We start from the raw sequence: 25,601 nt of genomic DNA on the forward strand, positions 1-25,601 counted from the left end.
CCCGCGACCGTCTGTCTCTCCACCTCCTTCTGCCTTCTATCGGACCACCCCCAACGGGCGAACGGCGCCGGTACGCTCGTGCTGCCGCGGCGAGTATTGAATATTCAAAACTTTCCTCTCGGAAGAAACTTTCGCATCTTGCGCAACCTGCCGAGGAGGAGGCTTAAGAAGGAGGTGGAATCTCGCTCACCTTACCTTCCTTCTCGTACTTTCCTTCTCTCTCTCTATCTCTCTCTGTCTCTCTGTTTCTCTTTTTTTCTCTCTGTCTCCTTTCCTCTTGTCCTTGCTCGTGGACTTTCACGTGGTTCCATCGCTCCTTGCACCGTCTGCGGCGAACAGATTTGATTTTATGAAAGCCATGGAATCGTCTGGAAAACGTGAATAATTGTTAGCTTCTGAATTCTTCTCAGTTGCGACTCGATGTGGCACAACGCGGTCCAGAGTTTGTAGTTCCTTCAAGAGGAGCTGACTAGGAGGTGGTAATACATTTTGTTTAATCGTAGCTTCAGAAGACTTCGTTGTAATTTTTCTCCTTTTTTGATCGGGGTATCCCTTCGGTGTAGTTCGAATTAGATTTGCTTAAACAAAAGTTTCTAAACTTCTATGTAGTAGCTTCAGTAATTTGTCGAAAATAGTCACAATTCTGAATTCTCTTTGCACTCGAATTTACACCCTCTCAGAGCTGATACGCTTTGATGTGGACCACCTCAGAGATTCGCGTGTGCATGCGATGCATATCCACAGATTGCAGCCTGCAAAGAAGCTCCTTTGGGCATTTCCGGCACTCTTTTCATAAATAAACTACCGACCATGTACATAAATATATACACGAGAGTATTATATAAATAATATGCGTCATCCAGTGATATGATAATCACCATTCGAAGTAAAAGATGGTCGTCCAATATTCCTAATGCTGTCCTCCGAAAAATTAAAATTTCTCCTTCAGTCCATCTTACATACAAGGTCGAGGAACACCGCACCGAAAAGATCTTTCCTCAGCCATCAAGCAGACATCAATTTCGGATTAAGACTTCGCCCCGACCACATCGAGAATTCGATAATCAGTGACTGGTGAAATTTTTCAATGCTCCCTGGTACTTCTTTCACCACGGCCGTTGGCCACGCGAGCTTATTAGTTAATGGAAAAGATGAACGTGAAAAAGGAAGGACTCTGGCTGGCTGGAAATATGATTAAGCCTTTTTCACGCGGTCTGTGGAGAGAACGATGTCGTCCTATCTCTGGCACGATCTTTGCCGCTCGTCCGAGAACCGAAGAGACTGATGTAATTACGTCGAGCGAAATGGAGTCAGAACGCTGAAAGGAAGCGTGGCTGGCTAGGTAGCGCACAGGTTAAAGCATGATAATGGCTGACCAAAAGGACGATTGCTTGAAGAGGCGAATATTTTCGCGCCGCTTCTATAAATGATTTTTACGATTTTCGTTTCTTTTTTGTATCTATAGAGAAATTAACGGGGAGTCTGAATGGGAAATTTTCTGGTTGCATTTTAAACAGAGACAAATGGTACGATTAAAATGTTCACAAGGTGCATAATTCGATCAGCTTGGTGCACTTTGAACGAGAGAGTCTCCTTCATGGCGCCTCTGCGACACAGTTTAATGGCGCAATCGGCACTCCGCTTTGACGCCTCTCTTCGCGTGTCTCGAGTTTCAGAGTAAATCTTGAATAAGATCTGCATCTTGCAGCTCAGACCCAATCTGACGGAATTTTCTACCGGTCGTCAGAGATCTTACGAACGTTTGCACGGAACAGTATTAAAGGATAAGTGGACGTCGTACGGAATTTAATTTCTTTGCATCGAGCTGGCGTTATATAAAATACGTATTATCTGTAACGTTCGAGGTAGCGACGATTCATATTAAAAACGGCCCCTCTTGTGTAATAATTTACCAACTAGTGATATTAACAAGTTACAGATCGTAGATTATAAATTTCTCTTTTACAATTTTATAACTTTTCGTAATTTGTAAGATTGTTCTCACAATTTCAGCTAATCTCGACACGTGACTAATAACAATCTTAATTCAATTGTACAAAAAGGTTCTGGTCATACTTCTATCAACTTCGCTCATTCAACCCTTTCACTCCATTAAATTGAAGCTTAATTGTTCAAATATGCCAATAAAGGTCGAAGATTCCACAGAGAGTTCGGCAAACTGAATGTTCCATCAACTTCCGGAGAAGCTAGAGGCCTTTAGAGAAGCAACCGCGCCACCCTTCCGGCAACGGAGACGCGAAGAGGTATTAGTTCACGCACGTGAAAGCTGTTCGTCGCAATTCCGTGGTTCCCATGACGTTGAAACGCCGGCGTCGCGACGCACCCGCAGGAATCCGCATAGTACGTCGTCGAAGCTCGCTGCCGGAAGCAGCCGCGTCCCTCCGAGGATGTTTGCACGCATCCTAGCTTCGGAATTCATACTTGACATCAAAGCAACGTCTGCTCGATGCATTATGTTAACGCACACACATATACAGACACGGCCGCCTACACGACCGGTTTACGTCGTCGTGCGTGCTCCAATCGGCGCGAACGGACCGACGCTGTTTCGTCTGTCGCTGCCTTGGATACCAGTCGTAATTACTTGGCGTCGGGACGCTGCTTTACGCTAGTATTTGTAATGCTCGATTGCGCTTCATCGAAACGTGTTTTGGTAAATTGATACAATTTCGAAATTCATCGAAAAGATCCGTTTTTAAGAAAATTATATAACGTGGATTTCTAGGTAATTTCCCATTATATTACTAAGAGAATATTAGTTAGTTAGTTGACTATGAATTTAAAACGTACTTGAAAAAGTACTTGATTTTTAGTTGGTTATATTTTCTACAATGTTTCTATCACTTTTATTAGTGTAACCTTACAGTTTTGTCATTTCCTCTTCAAACAATCTAATTGATAAAAATTTTGTATTAAAGCTGTTAAATAGAGAGAGAGAGAGAGAGAGAGAGAGAGAGAGAGAGAGAGTGTGTGTGTATGCGCACTTGTTAGATAAAAAGTATTTCGGAACTATAATTGAGTATGAGATATCACATGTAAATCATATTATCGCTCACGTTTGCTCTAATCTTGTAATTGATGCAGTTTTATATTCCGTTATCGATTCAAGTGCTCACAACGCAGTCTTACATTAGTTTTTGTTTATGCGATAAGATAAAATGGGTGACGTATAATTAATATCTTAGTAATACGTAAGCTTATCAAGTATAATAAATCAAATTTTTATTACATCGGTCTCTTCGTGGGAATGTGGAAAGTTAAAACTGATAATACGTAAAAAGCATATAACACATGACCATTATAATTTCGTTTTATCGGTGGTCACGCAATTACAGTTAAGTAGCTCATTACATTGTGACGCAATATTTTGAATTGTATAACACTTACGTAACGAAAACTCGACGATTCACTCGTATTTAGCTCAAAAATTCGAGAGAAACATATTGAAAAAAAAAAAAAAAAGAAGAAATTATGACAGAATACACATGGATACAAACCGAATTTTATTAAATCTCTTCAACAACTGATGAACTGCGACGCTCGATCGTTCCCGCGTCACTCTTCACTGTATTAATTTCCCTGCTGAAAATAATCACGGAAATAACGATATTCCGCCGACATCGTTTTAATGAAATGTCACGGATCGAATACACGGTAGCTCGATACAGAAAATGGAATAATGTATGGTAACGTACCAAGTTGCTAATATACAGGTCGATGTAAACGAACCGGTAGATTAAAATTGTATTGCCGGAAAGAAATTTGTCATCGCGATCCTAATGGTAAAATTTGTCATTATCAATCACTGATCGTCTCTACCAACAAATATAATTCTTCCTTGTCGAGATAAATATCCAAAGATCCATAAAAATAACGTATGATTCACACGTATTTCAAAGGCAATGCAACTCGATGTTTTAATAATAAAAAAAAAAAAAAAAAACAAACGGAATTATTTTGAATCGTGACACTTTTGAAATATATGTACCATTCCAACGTTAAAAGTGTTGTCAGAATCAGTGAAAAAGACGTATGGAAACATCGTAGTACACGCGTCGAAAATTATTTAAAGTTCCTGTAAAGGTAGAAAAAACGCGCATAGATAGTCGACTCGCAAATTGACTGAGTCCTGACCGTACTGGTAAAATATGGTTCTCTGGATGAGCGTGTACCAGGGTTCGCAGCCTCTTTCCAACTCTCGAGCTTTAACTCCTTCTCTTTTTCTCTCCGTTATTCTATATGGCAGCTCGTCTCGTCTGAACGGCAACCTTCTTGCCTGATTCACGGCAGTCGAGGCAGCTGGGCGCGAAATGCGATAAACTCTCGCGAATCCCTCGCGAGTGACGACGTCGAAAAATATTTACTCCTCGAATGCCCGTCGGGCGTTCCTCTTTCCTAAGCCTTTACCCCCTCGTTCTCCTCCCTCGTCGCTCCCGTCTTTCTCGTCTTTACCCGTCCAAGGCTTCTTCTCCTCGCCAAGGCCTCTTCCAGTACGCTTCGACAGGAACTCGTTTATCCGCGGGCCAAGGATATTTACATAAATCAGCCATGCAATCTCTTTTTATATTTTGCGAAAGCATGTCCCGAATATACGCGACACAGCTCCGTATACACGCGAATGGTAGTGCGTTCAAACCCTTAGGTCGTACACTTTCACCGCGGGTAGAGCGCGTGGTTCTGTCCTCCAGACCGAAAAGCATCTGAAATACACGGCTATATAAGCGTCCGGTTTGGTTGTTTCCGGGACGGGGCAACTTTTTTGTTGTCATTCTTCCAAGATAAGCGGGTCACTGGGAAAATGCTTTCTTTTTACGTCTAGTCGCGTACTTTTTTTCTTGCTTGTCTTCGGTTTTCTTTCGTTGCATCTTCTTAGTTTCCTTTCTTTCTTTATATTTTTTCATTCCGATTTCCTCCCGTTTCCACTTCCATTTCTTTTTTTCTACACCGGGCCGATGAAAAGTTCCTATTCGCGCAAGGGTGAATACGAAATACGAAGCCTGCGACCCAACACCGATTTTATACCCTCGCTCGTATTACGCTTTTCTGAAGCTTTATCTCCGCATAAAAGAGTCAACCGAATGAATCCGCTGTTCAATGAATTCGGTGTTACGACTACGTATAATAAATAGCTGTTTCCGCCCATAGGATTACTTGGCAACGTCTTCCCGCCCTTCGTCGTTCGCGAAATTTTTTTATATGACGTTTTCTCTGTGCCCTTCTTCGCGATATGTATTCCAAGCAAGCTACTATATTCGCGTTCATTTCCGAGAACGCTTCTTTTGGTAAGGTCCCTACGATTAATATTTCACAGAATTTTTTGAACAATGTTATATCAATGTACTAAATTCAACAGTGCAGAAATCTCCAAAAATTGATCATTGTCAGCTTCTTAACATCATTTGTAATTACAGTATCTCGAGTTCGCGATCATCTGACGATTATCTGTCTTTAAGCATAGTTGCAAAAATATTTAGTAAAATAAGTATACATATCGAAATCGAAATAAATGAAGCCGAAAGGGTAAGGTGAGTGAGATGTAGTCGCGGTACTTTTGGTTAATGAAATTGAGGTCGGGTGTAATAGGGTGAATTTCGAGTTGGCTTTGATGTCGTCGTAGCCAGACGTGACGTCGCACGATTCACCCCCGTCCAAGAGATGTTCGCTGAAATATTAATTAATCGACGAAAAACAAACATAGACGTGGACTCCGACGTCCGATTATTTTTTACCTTCCGGATATAATTAATTAAAGGCGATCCGCGACAACACGAATTGTTTCCTTCGGCCCTTTTTCCACGCTCGGAGGAAATCGAGCGTGTTACCCCCTCTGGCGATTAATTACTCCCTCTGCGTTGCCTGTTTCTTCTCTTACACCAATGGCAGTTTGTATCCCGGTTTCCTTCCGGGAAGACTTTGCCACTCGCTATCGTCGATAAATTTCTTCCTGGCTCAGAAACTGGGATGAAACGATGATCCTGTTTGCGAGTAGACCATGATCGAGCGCTGATCCTGTGCGTCTTCGACGTCTTTCAAGCGAGAGACGGGTAGGACGCAGGTGCGAAACGGAAGACGCGTCGAGCGAGTACGACGTGGCATGGTAATTGTAATTAATTCTATCGGGACTCGGAAGTTCCGATGTTGGTATGTGACTGCAAGGATGGCTAGAGTGCTAGGGTTAGCTCGACGTATACATTAATGGAGCTTAACGAAGTTTTAACGCGCGACGAGGTTCAACCAACTCTGAAAGATTCCGAACGTTTACCTAGTTACACTTGCAAATATTGATGCTGCCGAGACGCGCAAGTTTAACGAGTCCAAGTTCTTCGACCGGAGTTCTAAGCCGTCCTAATCTTACCGTCGATCGTAATTTCGAAGGTGAATTAATTCTGTCCTTTATACTTGATATTATTGAAGGACTTTGAATGCAGTTTGCGGTATCCACCGTTCAAGACTTCGATATGGGTTTCGTTAAATATCGCGCTGTGAAGTCCGAAACCATATGGGGACATGGCGTAGTTCGTTGTAGTAATCTCGTTCCTTTACTTTTATGTTACAATGAATACGTGCTCTGACAAACGAAACATCCAATATAGCTATTTTAGTGCGTTTAATCTGATTCTTTGGTGTGTTAACTCTGCGAAAGAAGGTTCATTTATTATCATTATTGCTTTGATTTTAATTGAAAAGCAGAAGAGAAGAAAGAAGAGAGAAAGGCCATTCGGAAAAACCGATTTCAGGGAAAGGAGTTGGACAGAATGATTATATCAACTGACAAGCGGAGCACACAGCCGCGTTTTCCACTGACTGACTGTAATTTACATTTGAAATTGCTTCCAGAGCATCGCTTCAATTTTTAACGATACTTTCCCGCGGACTTTCATCAACGAATTTCCTCTGCATTCGAAACGGCTGCGTTAATTACGCATGCTAACGACCGCTAATTTCCACACTGAATTGTAACCGCGTTGTTCGCAAATGTGTGAACAATCACGAAAGAAGCTTTGCGATTTCATCCGGTCTAAACGATCGTTTCCCGTTATTGTATCGCAAAATAATTTTACCTTGTGTTCGCTGATCTGTCCAAGATCACGTCCAAAATAATCAAAGCTCACTTCGAGGATATTCGAGACGATACTTATTAATTCATAACTGGAAGTTTGGGGGCTGTAATTCAAATACTCTGACTTTAATTTTGATTTTAAATTATTTTTTAAAATCAAGTATTTCAACTGCAATATTCCAACTTAAATATTTTCATTAAAAGGAAACTATTTTCTTTGTCTACCATGCACCGTTTGAAGAAATTCTCCGAAAAAAATTAAATATATAATCTCAATTTTAATACAAAGTACAAACTTATTGGGTACAACAACTTATCTTATAGCTACAACAGCACCATTAAATCAGCGATCACGGTGCATCAGTTTTCTTTGAATGAAAGTGTGGGATAGACGGAGCGTTAACAACCGCAGATCGAATTCAAGATCTCGATGCAGTCTGGATCATTCCCGATTTCTGGCGTCGTTTCAGAGACGCCTGGAGTAGCGTAGCGAAATCGTCTTAAATGTCCGATAAGCAGCTAGTTATTATCCGAGCCGGTTTGCACATCCGGTTGCCGAACCGTTGCAGCTGAGGGCCGATTGCACAAATCCGGATTATCCTTCGCTTGCGCGGATAATGCTGAAAATCGTTCCCGGGCTGATGCCGTTCAGGCGAAATTTATGCGCTCGTTTCCCTCGTCAAGCCCCTTGTCCGAGAAAACCGGGGAACAATTGACGGGACCGGAAGTCCTCTAGAAATTTCCTTGGTGGCTGAAATCTGCGCGGAAACGCTGAACTGTGACGACCACGCGCCAACGATATTCGTTAAATTCGATTGAAACGCGAGGAACCGCACTACGAGTGACGCGTTATTTTAATTCCGGTCTATCGAATATGCGATTCAATCGAAAAATAAATTCACCGTGAAAACACGACAAACGGTCGTTTAATTTAATTTGTTGGAATGGTTCCCAGGACGACCTGACGCAGTTTTGCCAAGCCTTTTGTAAGGTCTTTGATGTTTCCGCTGTGTCGGCTTTCGATTAACTGTATCGTACTGACATCGTTGAGATTCATACGTCACCCCTTACACAAACACCAATAATCAAGAACAATTCATCTTGATATAATTCAAGTAATTCTTCCACCTATGTGATATTTCCGTACAGAAAACGCGATAAATAGTTTCCAGTCAGTAGTCCTCGAATGCTTCCTGAGGAATTTTCCTCACATTTCTCAATCGGTCGGTTCGAGCTGACTGATATCCTTGACGATTTTCACGATCGATCGCCAAGGCGAATGGAAGATACCGATCCGAGGTTGGTCGGTGAGCGCGAATACCGGAGATTACCATGAAAAATGGCCGGTCGAAATTGCCCCATGTCTCCTTAATGCTCCTCGCGCTAATTACTCCCACGGAGGGATTTTATTCTTTCATTGTTCTCGTCATTTTACGTCGCGGTTTTGTCGCGGCAGCTCGCTCGAACGCTCGTTCCCCTTCGTCTCCTTCCACGTTTTTACGATTTAATTTCGGACGATATACCTTTAAAGCGTCTTCAGAATTCCCCGTTCCAGCCCTCGGCGCTTGCAGCGAAAGGGGATGGAAACACCGGCGATTACTCGGTATTGTTTTAAATACACCTCGGGAAAAGGGGACAAAGGAAGGACGGGAATCTGGCCGAGGCGTCGCGGTAATTTCCAAGTAATGTCGGAAACGCGGAGACAAAGGCTCACCCCTTTATCGTAAACATTCTTTAAGAAAGCTCTCCGGGAGATAAAGTAACCGGGAATTTAGTATCTCGTAATACCGTGCTAAGTTATGGCACGGCCACGGACTCGTGTCTTTCTTTCCGTTTTCTTTTTCTTTCCGGGTCTACCGAAGTAGACTCTCTGCGCCGCTCGTCCAAGTTCCAGGGGGTTAATAGCCGAGAGTCCGAATCGGGAACGTCGAGCTTCCCGCAAATTGTTTTCGCATTCTCTGGGGCGTTCCCTTGATTCATTAACCTGACGGTGGAAGCTAACGTCGTCTTCGTGAAAAATGTCTTGAAGCTTCTAATTCTTGGAAGCCTAGTCCTCAGGGAACCTTCCTGTATAATAACTGCTAGCTATTTCGCTCGTACGTTTTTTCCGTTATAACCAGAGATCCTCTCCGACGAGGTTGTGTCTGACAATTTCTTTTTAGGATGATGTCATTAACTTGTATATAGATATTGCAAGATGTCTTGAAGAGATCCACTTTATATAGGTACCTATGTTTTAAGACTAAACATCTTATGGTCTAATCTAGACATCTTCAATAATATTGTACATTTTTCGAATATCTTTAAATCGAAACTTATGGAATATTATAATCAGGTGCAAAGATATTTAGAAAATTTGTTATGGATTCTGTTATGGATGGAGTTTGCTATGGAATAACTGGTTCATTTAAAGACGTTTTACTTTGTAAAATCAATGCGATAAAACCACGCGGTTGACGATGTCACTGACAACTGACAGAAGCAACGAATTCGTCATGATAGAAGGATAAAAAGTTTTCGCGGATTGGTAAAGATAGAGTGGCACCCGTTTCACTGCGATGATTACGCTCTACAGACATTTGGCCACTGAAGCTCCCCGAGCAGCAGGATCCATTCCACTTTCGCATGCACGCACAGCGGGTCTGCATTATTGCGGCTTATCCGGTATTACGCTTATGTGACGCCGGTAACATCGCAGCCTTAAGCGCACACGGTGTATCGAACACGGAATTACCCCATGAATTCTCCTCCCCCGTGGAAATTCTGCGCACAATGCCCCAAGCTTTCCTACCAGCCAGTCATACGCACACCCGCTACCCAAAACAACCGGCTGATAAACATTTTTTCGTCCTATCCTTCAGGATTTTTTCCTTCCTTCCTAAATATTCACTGTGCACAGGGTGTTTCTTATGGTGGGTAGAGAATGGAATAGATAATCTGTGTTGTATTTCAATTACGAAATTTTCAGGTTTTTTTTAAAACTACAAAACGTAACAGCCCAATCGTACGTTCATTTTACGTATATTCAAGGCGACTATTCTATGAGACTTTTTTCCTACTATACGGTTATTTTATGGGATTTTTCTTTCTGTTAAATGGCTATTCTTTTCACGGGATATTTTCTTATTTGCCAAATATTCACCGTGTTCTTGTGGAGAAGGATTCTAAGGAATGAACGAGGAAGGAATGTCCTACTTAAAGATATTTGGAGAAATTATTTCTGGATATACGTACATAGTTTGTGTGTTATTCAATTATAAACTCTGCGGTTTCTTCTGAAACCACGACAAATTTACCCGAGGATCTATCGTACCGATACAATTATTCTTTCGAACCAAAGACACATCTTCATTCTAAAGCGATCTGAATGGTCCCAACAGCAATACCGCCTCATTAAAACCCACTCCGCGTATCCAATCTACCACACGGCAAGAAGTACCCCGTGCATTCCACCCTCTCGTTACGCGGACCAGCTGGTCGCGATAAATTCGCCGCTTAAATCGGCCGACGAGTCAACGAGAGTCGCGCACGAACCTACGCTGGCTGCCAGAGGCTAAAGCCGAGGGTAAACAAGAAACGGAGCCATTTAAATGGGACGTCTATCGCGTTTTTGCATTCTTCTCCCTTGCGTCTTTCTATTCCATTACGTAAATTACATCACGTCGATTCCACCACGTAATTCCTATATTCAATCTTCGAAGGATGCATCTAATTTTTCTGATTCTCGTCACCCTCTTATTTCACCTCTTGGGAATCAGCCATCGGTGTATTGTTTATGGCCGATAATTTGTAAATTTCTCTGAATATCTAGTGGCTACGTCATGGAATATGATAATGGAAGGAAGTTGAGTGTATGTTACAAGCCTGGCGTGGTGAAGTGGCTTGAAAATTCTGCTTCGTGTTGAGATTGGTCTATAATATACATCTAAAGAATGATTATTATAGATATTGGTATGTAGATTGGAAAATAAACTATCGTTGGAGCGTAACAGCCTCGTTGCTCTATTATTTGACAATCAAAATTTATGCTGGTCTCCATTCGAGGGTCTTTAAAACCGTTTGCCTTCGTCTCAGCCCCATTACGGTTCCAACGATGTCGTTCCGATATTCCACAGACAGCCTCCATTACGACATTCCGATCGACGAAACGGAGGAGGCACGCACGAAATTCATTCATTCATCGGGAACCGTCAGACTCGGCTGTTGATGAGTTCATTAGAAGCCTGACCCAATCGAAGGGAAACCCCTTGGAATCTTGGATATGTTTCACGCGCCTCTTATTACGACTTATTCCGGACACTACATTGCTGGTGGAAATCGATGGAGTGAATGGGAGAGGCAAGGAAGAGGGTGAACGTGTTAATGGCCCGACTGGGAAAGCGATCGGTCGATGTGTGCTATTTCGAAGATCGCGTGAATAGCGTAGGCTCGTGTTACCTTCGGAAAGGGTAGAGTAAAGGCTTCGACTCGATTTTATCTAGGGTAGAATAGGTTGACAGGTGGTTATTCTCTTCATAAATTGTTCGAAGATTTGGATCTGGATTAGAAATTTCGGAGAAACATTTTGTAAGAATTTTTAATGCACTGTTTTTAAGACAGAAACATAAGAGAAGCGTTATAAGATAATTTTAGTATGAAATAAAATTTATAGTTAAGTACATTGTGAATAATTCTAAAGTGTAGGGGCCATACAGAGAATTTATGATCGTCTGACAAACAATAAGTTACCAGAAGCGTATGAAGGTAACTTTCCACGACCGATTTCCACGATTTGACAATTACGGTTCGACGAAATTCTATTTCTTGAAGGGTACAAGAAGATTATATTATTGTGGATCGATCGATCGAACAGCGGACAAACAACGGAACATCCCGACGAGACAGTCGGAACGGCGAGCGTGCAAAGCGTAAACGCAATTACGTATCCGGCGCTCGTTAATCAGGAAAAAATGTACGAGTTTAATTTCATATCGCGATCGACATCGGCCGAGGCTGCATCCTGCCGGTTAACGACATAATCTCGTTAAATAACGACGTGATTCGGCTGTGAATTCGACTCGAATTGGAGAGCCAGCGAGTACTGCTGATTACGGACCTACTCCCAAGCATTCTAATAACATTGGTGCTCTCCCTGTGGATGTAACTCACCCTGGCAACCCTCATCCCATCCGATGTACCCTCTGTCTCCTCTATTTCTTGCTGCCTGTCTCACGTTCTCGCTGCAACGCTACCAACACACAGGTGTCGTTGACTCAAAGCAGCCGTTTCATGCTTTAAGCTTCGCTCACATCGAACGAAATTTTGCGCACGATCGTGTGCTGAAGCTCTGATAAACAGTAAACAACTTAATTGAGTACGAATCGTAGAAACTGCAGTAGTAGATTCGCTCAACAATTGTATGAGAGTTGGATTGGATGGGAGTAGTTCGATGATGAGCTGGGGAATATGGAAAGTTTCATGAAATACCTGATTATGTTTAAGAAAGTTATCGATAAAATAAGGCGGAATATATTATATAGAAGATTTGATTAGACTTAAATTCTGCTTGCGATCCTGGAATCAAGAAATAGTTCCAAGAAATGAAGAAGAATTCGTTCTCTCCTTTCTGTCAATTCTATTCTCAGAGTCTCTATGCTTTTCTTTATGTATTATCCCAAAATAAAATAAAATTTGTGTCAGTAAAATATTGAATAATTAAGTCACACTTAATATCAAATTTACTTACCATGAAAATCTTCAAATCCTTTTGACAAGTAACCAAGGCGAATCACTCATTCCTCGAGTAAAACTTTCTTGAATCTAATCCTATTTTTTTACATCACGTATAAAATTATTCAATACAGTCCTCTATAATCATCCTACAGTGAAAATTATCATTATTAGGACTTCGTTCCAAATGGTAGATAATCACACGATCAATGATCTTGTTGTAAATTGTATTCGCAGAAATATTGTAAAATAGCTTTAAACATACGTACACATATACATATATTGTAACAGTGTTATCAGAGAACGTTCGTTATTCGTGCGAATTTGCGCCGCCCAATTTTTCCCTGTTATCGGAACTTCTCGATATTTTAAATTAGTATTTCGCATTACTTTATCTAAAAGCATTTATTAATCGGTACATCAACTCGTTATAATGCTAAAATGTTTGGAATAATTGTTTATCGTAGGCGATTACGTATACTCAATAAGTCGCGAAGCTGATAAATAACCGCGAGAGGAGGAGTTTGCGAAACAGATGCTAGCCTATCCACGAATATCGCGATATCACGACAGGATTTCAGTGGAAATGCTATGTCGTCTTTGTTCCCTTACTTTTATAATTGAATCGTACAAAAGCCAAATCGATTAACTTTAAATGGTTTAATTTCTGAAAATGTGAGCGCTGATTGCATGTTCTAGTACTAAAATGTAGAAAATAGCTAAATTGCAAAATAATCGTCTGCTTTATAGAGAATCGTTTGCTTTATGATGTCGAATCATATTTACAGTATTGATAATTATATGCATTCAATAAACAGATTTTAATTGCAACATTGTCGGGTTTGAACCTCGATTTTAGTTTCCACGATTCACAGACTAAGGACCATCAGGCAGAAATTACAGACATACATACATAATGTAACGTTCCAATAGTTTGGATGTTATGTAGTTACGACATGATAGGTAGTTAGGAAAATTAATGGGGAACAGTTAACGATCATTTAAGTGAATGCTTTACCCAAGAATAATTAACTAAGAGTAATTAGATGAAAGGGACAAATTTTATAGAAATAACTCTTACTGTTAGAAGTAATGAAAAATGAATTACTTGTGTGAATTCTACAGATTTAATTATCGCAGACAGACAATTGTAAAAGCAGATTCCTAGTTTCTAATACTTAACAACACAATTAAAGAAAAGAACACACGAAACATGAAATATTTCAAAACCACAAATGTCAATATACAAGACTTGGACGAAGCAATATGCACAAGTCCTTAGAGGGTCGATTCTAGACTTTGAAATTTCATTGCTTATCCCAGGAACGATTGCCGTCGCAATAATACGTACTACGTACCTTCAGCTTCGGTAAACGGTGCCACTCGAGCGGCGCGCAAACAGAAAGAAGAGAAAAAAAAAAACCGTGTGGCAGAGAAAGGACGCAGTCACCCCTTGTTTCCGCTCCGTCGACCCTCCAATCTTGGAAGAGGCAGAAAATAGAAACACAGAAACTAGAAACGAGAGCGCGAGACGGACGAACGAAACGAACGAAGCCGGTACGAAAGAAAGAAAAGAAAAAAGAAAAGAGAGAAAGAAGGCAGGCAGACTTTCATACGGGACGAACGATACCTTCTCGCGTCGGAAAATAAAATGAGCCGTTGAACGAAGTGGTCGGAACGACGACGAGCAGAGACACCAGAGCGAGAACAGCCAACTATGTTTCCTCTATCGTCCTCCTAGAAACTTCTCCACGGCCGATTTCCTCCGGTCTCCACCTTCTCCCAACTATGTCTCGGCTGGATGGGATGAATTGCGCTTTTAGCACTTGACTTTTAAACCCGGTAAGCGGATCAAGTCCCGCTATATAGCTACTTTTAAATGTCGTCTCTTGCCCGACGATTTCACCGGCGACGACAACTACGCAGAGCCGTCGACGTCGACGACGTCTAACGGCGACGACGAGATGACACTGGTTGCAGGCGTCGCGGGAAACGGCGCGACGTCTCACGGATTAACTCGTTCGAGGGTTACGAGGCCGCGATTATGTGCCACCTGCCACGATTGCGGACGCTCCGGCATTAGTCTGTAATTATACGTGGCTCTGCGTGAAACAGGTAGCATTATGCCGTCGTAAATGGGAGACGGAATATGTAGTTCTCACCGGCTAATTGGACCCGGTTATTGCTGCTTAAGACGAGCCGCATGGACTAGCGCCTTCTGAATTATTTTCAACCACCACGAGAACCATGCTTTTGTCCCATTCACACACGAAGGAATTTTACGACATTTTATGCTATTATTGAGTAAAAGAAGGAATGTTCGAAGCGGAACGAATAGGGAAAATTTCGTTGCATGATGTTGCTTACACTATTTGATTAGGAGTATAATTTCGAAAATTTAGTATACTAGTTTCTAGAATCAATTACTTTTCTTACTTCTTATTCCGCATCTTTATCGCAATAAAAATTGTATCCCAAAGATGCAGATTTTTAAAATTAAACTTTGATAAAAAAATGATCAAAATCTCTGAAATGAGTAACAATCTCATTCTTTTCTTTTCCGGTTACCAGAAACAAAGGAACAATTATTTAACGCTGTTTAGAAATCCTTGATGAAATTCCATTTAATTGCTAGGAAGAAGTAAATTCCACGAAAACACTTGAAGTTCGAGTGGAATGATAGAATTTCACGTGAACAATAAAAATCATATTAAATAATACCGTTGGACGACAAACCTTGAGGATAAGCATCGACAATTGAGAAGTGCGGCTTACGTAGGTACACTTGATGTTGGCTACGTGCGTCGATTGATTGGAACAAAGGGTGGGAAGGTTGTGTAACGAAAAAAATTACACGTAGAAAGAGTTTCGAAAAGAATATCGTAATAACATTTTCTACGTGACCACCGATTATCGCCGTTAATCCCTACCACTATCGTCCAAGGTACCCTTAAAATTTTTCCACGCACCATAGTGTGGCGACGATAACGCGTGATAACGTCCCACTACGTTGACCGGGCGTCCTGTCCTGTTGAAAATTCGATGCACGTCGCTCGACGGCAACTCGAAAGCGACGAAAGAACACCATCGTCCTGTGTGGCCGGTCCACACGGGTGAGATTTAATAATGTAGAGTAGCGGGCTAGACGCTAGGTACACACTGAGATTGGTACACACCGCTTTCGGGCGTCTTCAATATCTGAGCAGCTCAAGAACCGCATTGTCTAGGGCGACGGCCCAACCCTGTGCTTTATGATTCTCTCTCTCTCTTTCTCTCTCTCTGTGTCTCTCTCTTCTTCTTCTTCCTTGTCTTGTTCTATCCCTGGCCGACGATGACGACGATGACGAGCATTATGCGCCGGATAATGGTCCAACGGGTAGCTATTCATTCGCTCACGGTGCACGTGCAAAGAAACCGTACTTGACAAACATCCCCTACCAAAGCCTGATTGAATTATACCTCCCCAGCTACCAACCAGCTCCGCCTTTCCAACAGGACAGATAGAGAGACGGATGTTAGGACGAGGATCAAGAAATTATGCATCGATGTTCTGATCGTGTGAATATTTGTTTTCGAAAATACGCTGTTCCGTCCTTTCGATCGAAGATTCTCAATTGAAATGTAAATACCAATGAGGAAACTTGGAAGATCCAGCAAGATTTTTCATTTCAGTAAGCGTGAGTTGCGTAATCTCTCGTTCTCCTTGTCAGTGGAGCGTGTTTTCGCCAACTTTTTAGATGGACAGCTAATTTCTGCGCGTGGACGAAGAGGAAGATATCGAAGAACGTGGATGGAAGAGGGTGAGAAAGGTCAGGCGAGGAACGCGCGCGCGTTCCCCACGTCGTCGTCGACGTTCGTGCACCCAGGAGACGATCTCTCGGTCGAGAAAGCGTCGACGAGAGGAGTCCTATTCCAATTCCAGCGAGTTAATTGGAATTGTTTGCCGCAGACACCGCGAGCCGCTTGCCTTAGCACAGCCCCAAGCCCTGTATCTCCCCCCGTCGTCCGTACACCCTTCGACCTCGTCCTCGTCGAACTCACACCGGTATGTTTCGTTCATACGACTAAGCGACGTCTTCAACGGAATTAATTCCTTCCACGACGGCATGACTTAAATTTCCACCCCGAGAAACGAAGCGCTGACCGCTTTGAGAATACGGTACTGGACATGCGTTCAGGGATGAATACCGATCGAACATCTTTAGGAGGCAAGTTCTGATACGAAATGAATGGATTTTGAATAGTTACGTAAACGAAGGTACACATGCGTATCTTCAATTAAGGATGCGAAATATTATGAAAATACTAAGAGTATATTTGCATTACAGTTGTCTTTATGAAAAATTGTTTAGTTCGTCTAAGATTTACCTTTACCGAAGTATACGATTGATTCACGCGATAAAATAGCAGCGAAACTGCAATTTTAGACATACTTCAATTTTATGCAATTCGGTAATAGTTCTATACAGGAAGATTACGTGCTTAATAAAAATCGTGTGGGCGAGTGATCTTGCCAAAAGTGGAAAATAGCTATCATACGTCAATGAATATTTTCTATGTGCAAACATTTTTACATTTCGCTTAATGAAGCTCCCAAAGCAGGTCACAAAGGTCGAGGAAATTTGTCAGCTAATGTATTCTCCTTTGATTTGGTGGAATAAGCTGGTACTTCATACAATTTCGTTTATCATGAAATCAAGATCTTTTTTCCAATTGTTTGACTATCAATGTAAAACTCTTACGTAGGTGTAACTTAACGTCACATGTCATCAAAATTCCACGAATCGACATGTTCTTATAATTAATACGATTCAATGGAAAATGGCACAGAGATATGAAACTAGAGTAATTTGCAAGGAGAGTACGAGATAACGCAGTTCACAAGTATATCTCCAAATTGATAAACCTTATCAAAATAACATTATCATCTCCACAACTTGTATATAAAATACAGTGGGACACAACCTGGCAGTAGTTTACATCGAAAAGCGACTAAGAGAAGTCAAAGAAGAAGAAAAGCATCGAAGGTAAGTACCGATACAATTTTCATTGAATTAGACGACTGCCAAGCATGAATTATTTTAATGATCAATAAGCTAAATGGTAGAATTGTTGCTTTTCACACACATGAAGCATAGAAGTTTTCTTCTTGCCTTCTGTTAAATTTTGCTCACTATTGTTTCTTAACTTCGTTTGGCACGGGACAGTGCCATAAGGCTATGATACACTGGATGCTCGTGAACTGAAGTTTTAACAAATCCGTTATGAGAGTAGCTGCATTGTCTTGCAAATATTTTATTCCTCGTATACCCTATTAAAGCAGTCTAAACTTCTTCCTCTAAACATAAGCGCGCACCAACAATAATGAAGAACTAATTGTTTTACAGATGAAAGTTATTGTAGCACTTTTGGTTGTCCTGGTTTCGGCCAGTCCTCTGAATGCTATCCAATTCCCAGCCACGGGTTCGGGCGATCTAGCAAGGGAACTCGATCCTTTCCTGGACCTGATCCCGTTTGGAAAGGTTCTCGAAATATCGAAAGCCTATCTGGCTCAGGATAAAGAATTCCAAACAGTCGTTGAGTTGATCAAGTCCAACGAATCGAAACTATGGGTACAAGATGTCGAACAGAATCCTGAATTCAAACATTTAGTGGACTATATGCAGAACGCCGGTTTGGATATAAAATTGCTGGTGAACCGCTTCAACAAAGCTTTTGGTATCCCATCTGTGGTCTCTAGGATAAAAACCTTCTTCGCTCCTCATATCATGATCAGCGGTGGAATCGAAGGTTACGTCCAAGATATCGGTAGTCTTATTTCGGTAGATAAGTTTGAGCAACTCTACGAAGAGAAGATAGCGCACTCCAAGGTGTTCAAGGATTTCGTGCACGAAGTGACTTCCGCCGAATACATATCCTTCTACATATCCATTTTCTCGAATAAGCAGTACCAAAATTTGGAACAACAGGCCGCAAACCACGGCATTAATAGAAACTATTTCCAAGTTTCCGTTCCCTTAATACTTGTAGTTTCCACTGTAATTTAAAGTTGAAAGTATTAGGTTTTAGGAATTCAATTCGATGATGCTTATTGTTCATTTGTCTCGTAAGAAATAAAATATAATTATGTTGCACTGAAATATTTGTTTACTCTTTCTTTAATCTACATCCTTGTTACCACTACACTATTAAGTAGTCTAATTTTTACATAAGAAAAAGATTTTATTAAAACATTTTTGCTAATTACATATTTATACCAATATAAAGGAACATCTAACAAGACTGATAATACTTTATAAGAATGTAAAACATTATCGGGAAAACCTTGCAATGAGTAATATACAGTTCCACGCGTGAGCAGTTCTTGCGTAATTGTATGCGAAAATTGTATACTATCAAGGAATATCAAGAAATTGTGTACAAACATCTTTCTTATCTACTATGAGGTGGCAACTTGAATGTTGCTGACAAAATACTATTAAGCGGAAGCTTCCCCTTAAAAAATTATCTGTAATCTTACAATCATATAATCATACTTATGCTCCTCTCTCTCTCTCTCCCTTTCTATTATGTTCTTGTGTTAATGCATGCCAGCTGATTCATCCGCTCGTAATTAAACAAGTTGAATAACATTATTTTATTTTTATTTTTATTATTTTATTTTTTACAAAAATTTTAGGAATGCATCGTATTCTATTGCTATCGAACATGTTTGCGAATATTTTACAAATTCTAAGATAGATTTTACAATACCAAAACCAGATAATGTGTAAGAGTAAGAAATTTGTCACGTTGACATTCCCTTGCAATTTATTTCTCAGTAATGATTATTAACTATTTATGACGATTTTTAGGCGATCGATACATAAATTTATTCAGCAGCTCGATCGCGAGCGTTATTCGTGTTTACATCGCCGCGCCCCAGTGTATGGTGCCCATTCCTTCCACAACGGCATGACTTTTTCCGTCCATAGAAATGAAGCATTGACCGGTTTAGGGAAACACGCCGTGGGCATACGTTCGAAGATGAATTCTGATCGACCGTGTTTAACAGTTTAGTTCAATGAATTTTGGATCTTTTCTTATAAGGAAGAAGCAGCCTTTGCAGAGTTACATGAACCATCAACGTCATATGTTATACTTTGAACATTCGTGCAATTGACAGTGTCCTTTACAATTTCTAGTGTGAAATATTATGAGAATATTAATGATATTTTTGTATCATAGTTCTTTTTACAAAAAATTGTTTAATTCATCTAAGATCCCTTTCGAGTAATAGTTGCTTCTTCGATGCTTCTAATTGATTCACGTGGCGAAACAGTAACGAAACAATGAAAATTGTAATCTATGACTTAATTCATACTCGATAAAAGTTTTCTAAAGGTAGTTTTCGTGCTTAATAATATTCGGGAGGGAGAAAGGTCTCGATGAAGCTAAGAAAGTAGCCATCATATGTCGATAGATAAATATGTCCTATGTGGTGTTATGTTTGTATGCCTTTCTTGACGAAGCTCCCAAAGCAGGCTAAAAAAGTCGAAGAAACTTTTCCTTCGTAGAATAAACTCGTACATTATATAGCTTCCTTTATCAAGAAAACGAAATCTTTTTTCGAATTGATCAATAATCTGTGCGAGTACTATTGTGAAATTAGCACGCAGAAGACATATAAAGTTTATCAAAATATTTCCAGGAATAGATACATGTTCTTACATTTAACACGATACAATGGAAAGCTGTGGAAAGATATTGGACTGGAATAAGTTATTTGCAAATAGAATATGAGATAACGAACTTTACGGGGGTATCTAAAAATCTATTAATCTTATCGAACTACAATTATCGCTCGCTTCACTTGTATATAAAATGCAACAGGACACGACCTGGTGGTATAACAGATCGAGGAGAAAACTACAAGCGATTAAAGCAAGTGAAAGGAGAAAATAAGTATCAAAGGTAGGTACCTAACTATACAATTTCATTAAATTAAATGTGTGCTACACATGCACCATTTTCATTGGAGACCGATCTATACGAACAAATTTTGTATTTTTACATACCAAACATAATCTTTTTTGCTGATTCTATTGAATTTCCCGTTATTTTTCTTTCTTTTTTTCGGCACTTTATTAGTTAGAACGCGCATCTTCTGTAACCATAACGTAAAAAAGCATTCTATTTGTGCTGCGGATAAAAGAGTAGAGTTAATTTCAAACACAATATAATCAATTACAGATCAATATAAACTTTTTCCTCTGAACTTATGTGTACGTGTATCAACGATATTCAAAGATTTCGTTTCTTGACAGATGAAAGCCATCGCAGCGCTTTTAGTCGTCCTGGTCGCGGCCAGTCCTCTGAATGCCATCAAAGTCCCAGCCACGGGTTCGGGCGAACTTGCCAGGGATCTCCAGCAGTTCGTGGACATAACCCCGATCGATGAAATACTCGCAGTATCGAAAGCCTATATGGCCCAGGACAAACAATTCCAAACAGCTATAAAGTTGCTCAGAAGTGACGAATCGAAACAATGGGTACAGGATGTCGAAAAGGCACCGGAATTCAAAATGCTGCTGGACTTTATACAGAAATGTGGTTATGATGTAAAATTGGTGACAAACAACTTCAACAAAGCCCTTGGTATCCCACCTCTGGTCTCTATGATACGAGCTAATTTGACCCCTTACCGCGATATCACCGGTGGAATCGAAGGCTACGTCCACGATATCAGTAAACTTGTTTCGATGGATAAATTTGCGAAGGTGTATGAAGACAGGATAGCGAACTCCAAGGTATTCAGAGATTTCGTGCACGAAGTGATCTCCTCCAAATACTTACCTTTCTACCTATCTATTTTCTCGAATAAGCATTTCCAAAATTTGGAACAACAGGCCGCAAACTCTGGCATCGATAGAAACTATTTCCACGTTTTCGCTCCATCACTACTTGTAATTGCCACTGTAATTTAATGTTGAAAGCATTAAGTTTTGAGAATAAAATATAGTTAAATAAGTAAATATAATTAAGAATAAAATATAATTATATTGCATTGAAATATCACCTTCTTTATTTACATCCTTGTTACCACTACACTATTAAGTAGTCTGAATTTTATATAAGAAAACATTTTATTAAAAAATTGTTGGTAACCACATACGTATACCAATATAAAGTAACATTTAACAAGACAGATAATACTGGAAATGTAAAAAATGTAAAACGTTATCGAGAAAATCTCGCTATGAGTGATATACAGTTCCACGAGTAAATATTTTTTACGCAATTGTATCAGAAAATGAATGTTACCGCAGAATATCAAGGAATTGTATACAAACATATTTCTTATCTACTGTGAAGTAGCAACTCGAGTGTTACTGACGAGATTATCAATCGGGAGGGGTTTCTTATGTACCTATTGCTCTCTCTTTCTATCATGCATTTTTACGGTGCTAATACAGAACACCTGCTTGATCCGCTTGTAATTAAACAAAGTGAGTAACATCTAAACATTTTTTTGCAGAAGAAACGCATTCCTTTCCTACTGTAGATGTTTGCGAATGGATGGCGAGAAGTCTCGATGGAGTTAGGAAAGTAGCAATCATATGTCAATAAACATTTTCTATGTAAACGTTTTTGTGTCACTCTTAATGAAGATCTCAAGGGAGGCTATGGAGGTCAAGGAAACGTCTTCTTGGAACTGATATAACAAGCTGGTACAATATGCAGCTTCATAGGTGTACCACAAACCTAAAATTATTTCTGAACTGTTGCATGACGTAACTATCATGTGGAACTCTGACACGCTGGTCACAGGTAACATCGCACGTCTTCAGAACATTTTCACAAATCGACAGGTTCGTAACATTAATGCTACTTAGTCGAAAATGGCATAGTGATATGAAGTTAGACTAAGTCATTTGCAATTGGAGTGCGAGATAACGTATTTTACAAGTATACAATGAAATCGATTAAGCTTATCGAAATGTAATTATGACCTGCCCTATTCGTACATAAAATGCAACGGGATACAACCTTACGGCAGTTCACATCAAGAAGCGAAATACGATTAACTAAAAGAAGTTGACTTTTACATACATGAAGCATTTTTAATTCTGATTCCGTTAAATTTTGTACATTGATCCTTTATCTGATTTGTCACAGAACAGTACCTTGGACTATGATGCATTGGATACTCGCGAACTAGAATTTTATGATGAGAGTAGCTACATCATTTTTCAGATATTTTATGGGTCAAAACGTGCATTCACTATACCCATAGCGTAATAAAGCAGTAGAATTCCTTCCTCAGAACATAAACGTGTATCAAGCATATTCAAAGAATTCATTTTTTGCAGATGACAGACATCGTAGCGTTCTTGGTTGTTCTGATTGCGGTCAATTCTCTGAACGCCCTCCAAGTCCCATCCATGGATTTTTGGATCTCACCAGGAAGCTCCAGCAATTTGTCGATTTGATCCCGATCGAGGAGCTCCTGGAAATATCGAAAGCCTATCTGGCCCAGGACGAGCATTTCCAAACAGTCATGAAGTTGATGAACAGCAACGAGTCGAAACAATGGGTACAAGACATGGAACAGGCGCCTGAATTCAAGGTGTTGCTAAACTATACGCAGGGCAATAGTTTTGATGTAAACTTGGTGGTGAACAATTTCAACAAAGCCCTTAGTACCCGACCTCTGACCTCTAGGATAACAGCTTACTTGACTCCTTACAAGGTCACCGGTGGAATCAATGGTTATATGGAGAATACCGCTTCCCTTATTTCGATGGATAACCTGACGCGTCTCTACGAAGACAAAATTGAGCACGCCAAAGTGTTTAGAGACTCGGTGCATGAAGTGGTCTTGAACAAGTACTTAACATTCTACATGTCCATTTTCACGAACAAGAACTTCCTGGAAGTGGGACAACAGGTCGTAGACGCTGGTGTCAACATAGAAATTTTCCAAGCCTTGTCCCCATCTTTATTTATAATTTTCACTGCAGTTTAAAGTTTTACATGTTAAAAATGCAAGTGTATTTGATATTTCAATGCTATTTATTGCAGCTTCCCGTGTATAAGGAATAAAATACATTATGATGAATTAAAATATCATCTTCTTCATGTTATGTCCTTTTTATCTTTGCACTACATGAACAGTCCGATTTTTATAGAAGAAAAAGCTTTGTTAGGAAGTTATTAGAAAATCTGCGATAATCTCCATTTACTCCAAAATTGTAAAATTTCAAAAAGGTAATATTTTCAGAAAATAATTTTAGGAATATGATTATATGTTTATATATTTAGGAATAATTTTAGGAAAGTGTGAAACATTATCACCGAAATCTTGCAAATAGTATAGTACAGCAATGCATATGCAATTCCAGGTATGAAAACACTTTATCCGTAATTATGGATACGTAAAATATAGCATAAAATGACAAGACGGTACGTGTATTGCGGTGTACGCAAGCATTTTTCTTATCTATTGCGAAGCATCAACTCGAGTGACGATAACGAGATATTATCAAACAGAAGGAACCCCTTTACCGATTATTCGCTATCTTTCAGCTGTCAAACTATGTGTATCTACTGCCCCCTCTCATTCGATAATACCTTTTTATCGTGGTAAAATACAGGGCACGTGCTTTATCCGCTTATAATTGACCGAGTTCACATTTGATGTAATCATATGAATAACATTTAAACGTTCTTTTGAAAATTCTGTTTTTGTCGCAATTGTGCATATATGCGGATATTTTGTAAAATACAAGCTAAATTCTACATTACTAAAATAAAATGTGTAAAAATAAAAAGTCTGAAATGTATTATGTTTGCATTTCACTGCTGTTTATTACTCAATAATGATTATTAATGATTCATGACAATTCTTAGGTGACTAATGCCTGCGTTAGATAGGCGTATAGCTCATTGAATAGTTCGATCGCGAACGTGATCTCTAGTCCACCCTCTTTCGCCCAGAAATAGTGATGATGTAGCACATCGTTGGTCTCAATCGCGTTGCAAAACTCCAGGTAGTCTTTGGACCTCAACGCATACAGAAATCTGCGGAAGCTCGCCGAGTATTTCACCTTTTGTCGCAACAGTTCGTGCAGCTCGTCCAGAGGCATGGTCTCGAGGATTTTATTGATCATCACGGTGAGGCCTCCGGCTGCCATACTCGGATCGTATTTGATGAACTTGGGAGACGTCTTCCAAAAGCATCGTATCTTCTCTTGCCAGGAATCCACGTCCAAACCATTCTGTCGCAGAAAACTGATCAATTTGTTTGCTTCAGGCATGTTCTGGAACTCGCGCAATATGAATCTCTTCTGGTCGTTCACGAAGCTCACGGTATCTCCGATCTGGGGGTCGTATTCCATGTATCTTTCAATGATTCGTTGTACTTCTTTTATAGGGACGAACGCCAAAATGTCTTTGAGATCTTCGTCGAGGGAGCTATTGTCTTCCAATGGGAGTACGCTTAATAAATCTGGATCGTTCGATCGAAGTCTGATCCGATAGGCAAGGAATCCGAAAAAAGCAACCGAAGCAGCGGCTACCATGGTAACAATCATAATTTGAGGGTTCATCTCTTTCAGAAGATTAAAGTTGATTCTTAGTGTTGATTTAATAATAAATCATTATTATCGAGATGATTCGTTTCAAGCGCAAAATTCTTGACCAATTATCGACAAGGTTTGTTAATGTAAATCCGCTAGTCTGGTACAACATGTAAAAAACGGGATAAGAGGTTAGAGTTGCGAACAATGTTGCAACTGAGCAAAGTTTAACCCTTCAGAAACTTACGACG

General features: G+C 40.1%; 4 protein-coding genes across 4 annotated transcripts; 3 read left to right on the forward strand and 1 right to left on the reverse strand.

Annotated features, from left to right (window-relative positions):
- Nucleotides 1-17,682: 17,682 nt before the first annotated feature.
- On the forward strand, nucleotides 17,683-18,930 carry LOC132904568 (protein G12). The gene is made up of 2 exons (XM_060955190.1): nucleotides 17,683-17,817; nucleotides 18,178-18,930. Exon 2 carries the CDS (start codon nucleotides 18,178-18,180, stop codon nucleotides 18,835-18,837), a length of 660 nt encoding a protein of 219 aa, XP_060811173.1. The 5' UTR covers nucleotides 17,683-17,817; the 3' UTR covers nucleotides 18,838-18,930.
- Nucleotides 18,931-20,603: 1,673 nt separating this feature from the next.
- Nucleotides 20,604-21,842, forward strand: LOC132904567 (uncharacterized). Its single transcript, XM_060955189.1, has 2 exons — nucleotides 20,604-20,743; nucleotides 21,097-21,842. The coding sequence occupies exon 2, from the start codon at nucleotides 21,097-21,099 to the stop codon at nucleotides 21,754-21,756; it is 660 nt and encodes a 219-aa protein (XP_060811172.1). The 5' UTR covers nucleotides 20,604-20,743; the 3' UTR covers nucleotides 21,757-21,842.
- Nucleotides 21,843-22,572: 730 nt separating this feature from the next.
- Nucleotides 22,573-24,079, forward strand: LOC132904670 (uncharacterized). Its single transcript, XM_060955360.1, has 2 exons — nucleotides 22,573-22,641; nucleotides 23,067-24,079. Exons 1-2 carry the CDS (start codon nucleotides 22,573-22,575, stop codon nucleotides 23,796-23,798), a joined length of 801 nt encoding a protein of 266 aa, XP_060811343.1. The 3' UTR covers nucleotides 23,799-24,079.
- A 3-nt stretch (nucleotides 24,080-24,082) lies between these two features.
- On the reverse strand, nucleotides 24,083-25,525 carry LOC132904566 (uncharacterized). Its single transcript, XM_060955188.1, has one exon. It carries the CDS (start codon nucleotides 25,378-25,380, stop codon nucleotides 24,679-24,681), a length of 702 nt encoding a protein of 233 aa, XP_060811171.1. The 5' UTR covers nucleotides 25,381-25,525; the 3' UTR covers nucleotides 24,083-24,678.
- Nucleotides 25,526-25,601: the final 76 nt, after the last annotated feature.

Source organism: Bombus pascuorum, chromosome 2 (assembly GCF_905332965.1).
Source record: "Bombus pascuorum chromosome 2, iyBomPasc1.1, whole genome shotgun sequence".
NCBI classification, from domain to species: Eukaryota; Metazoa; Arthropoda; class Insecta; order Hymenoptera; family Apidae; genus Bombus; species Bombus pascuorum.

What these genes read in the sequence shown, in the direction of transcription:
- LOC132904567 (XM_060955189.1), top strand. Translation starts at nt 21,097, where the DNA reads ATGAAAGCCATCGCAGCGCTTTTAGTCGTCCTGGTCGCGGCCAGTCCT.
- LOC132904566 (XM_060955188.1), bottom strand. Translation starts at nt 25,380, where the DNA reads ATGAACCCTCAAATTATGATTGTTACCATGGTAGCCGCTGCTTCGGTT.
- LOC132904568 (XM_060955190.1), top strand. Translation starts at nt 18,178, where the DNA reads ATGAAAGTTATTGTAGCACTTTTGGTTGTCCTGGTTTCGGCCAGTCCT.
- LOC132904670 (XM_060955360.1), top strand. Translation starts at nt 22,573, where the DNA reads ATGTGGAACTCTGACACGCTGGTCACAGGTAACATCGCACGTCTTCAG. An exon ending in ACATTTTCACAAATCGACAG is followed by an intron (nt 22,642 to 23,066) that starts GTTCGTAACATT and finishes CTATACCCATAG; the next exon opens with CGTAATAAAGCAGTAGAATT.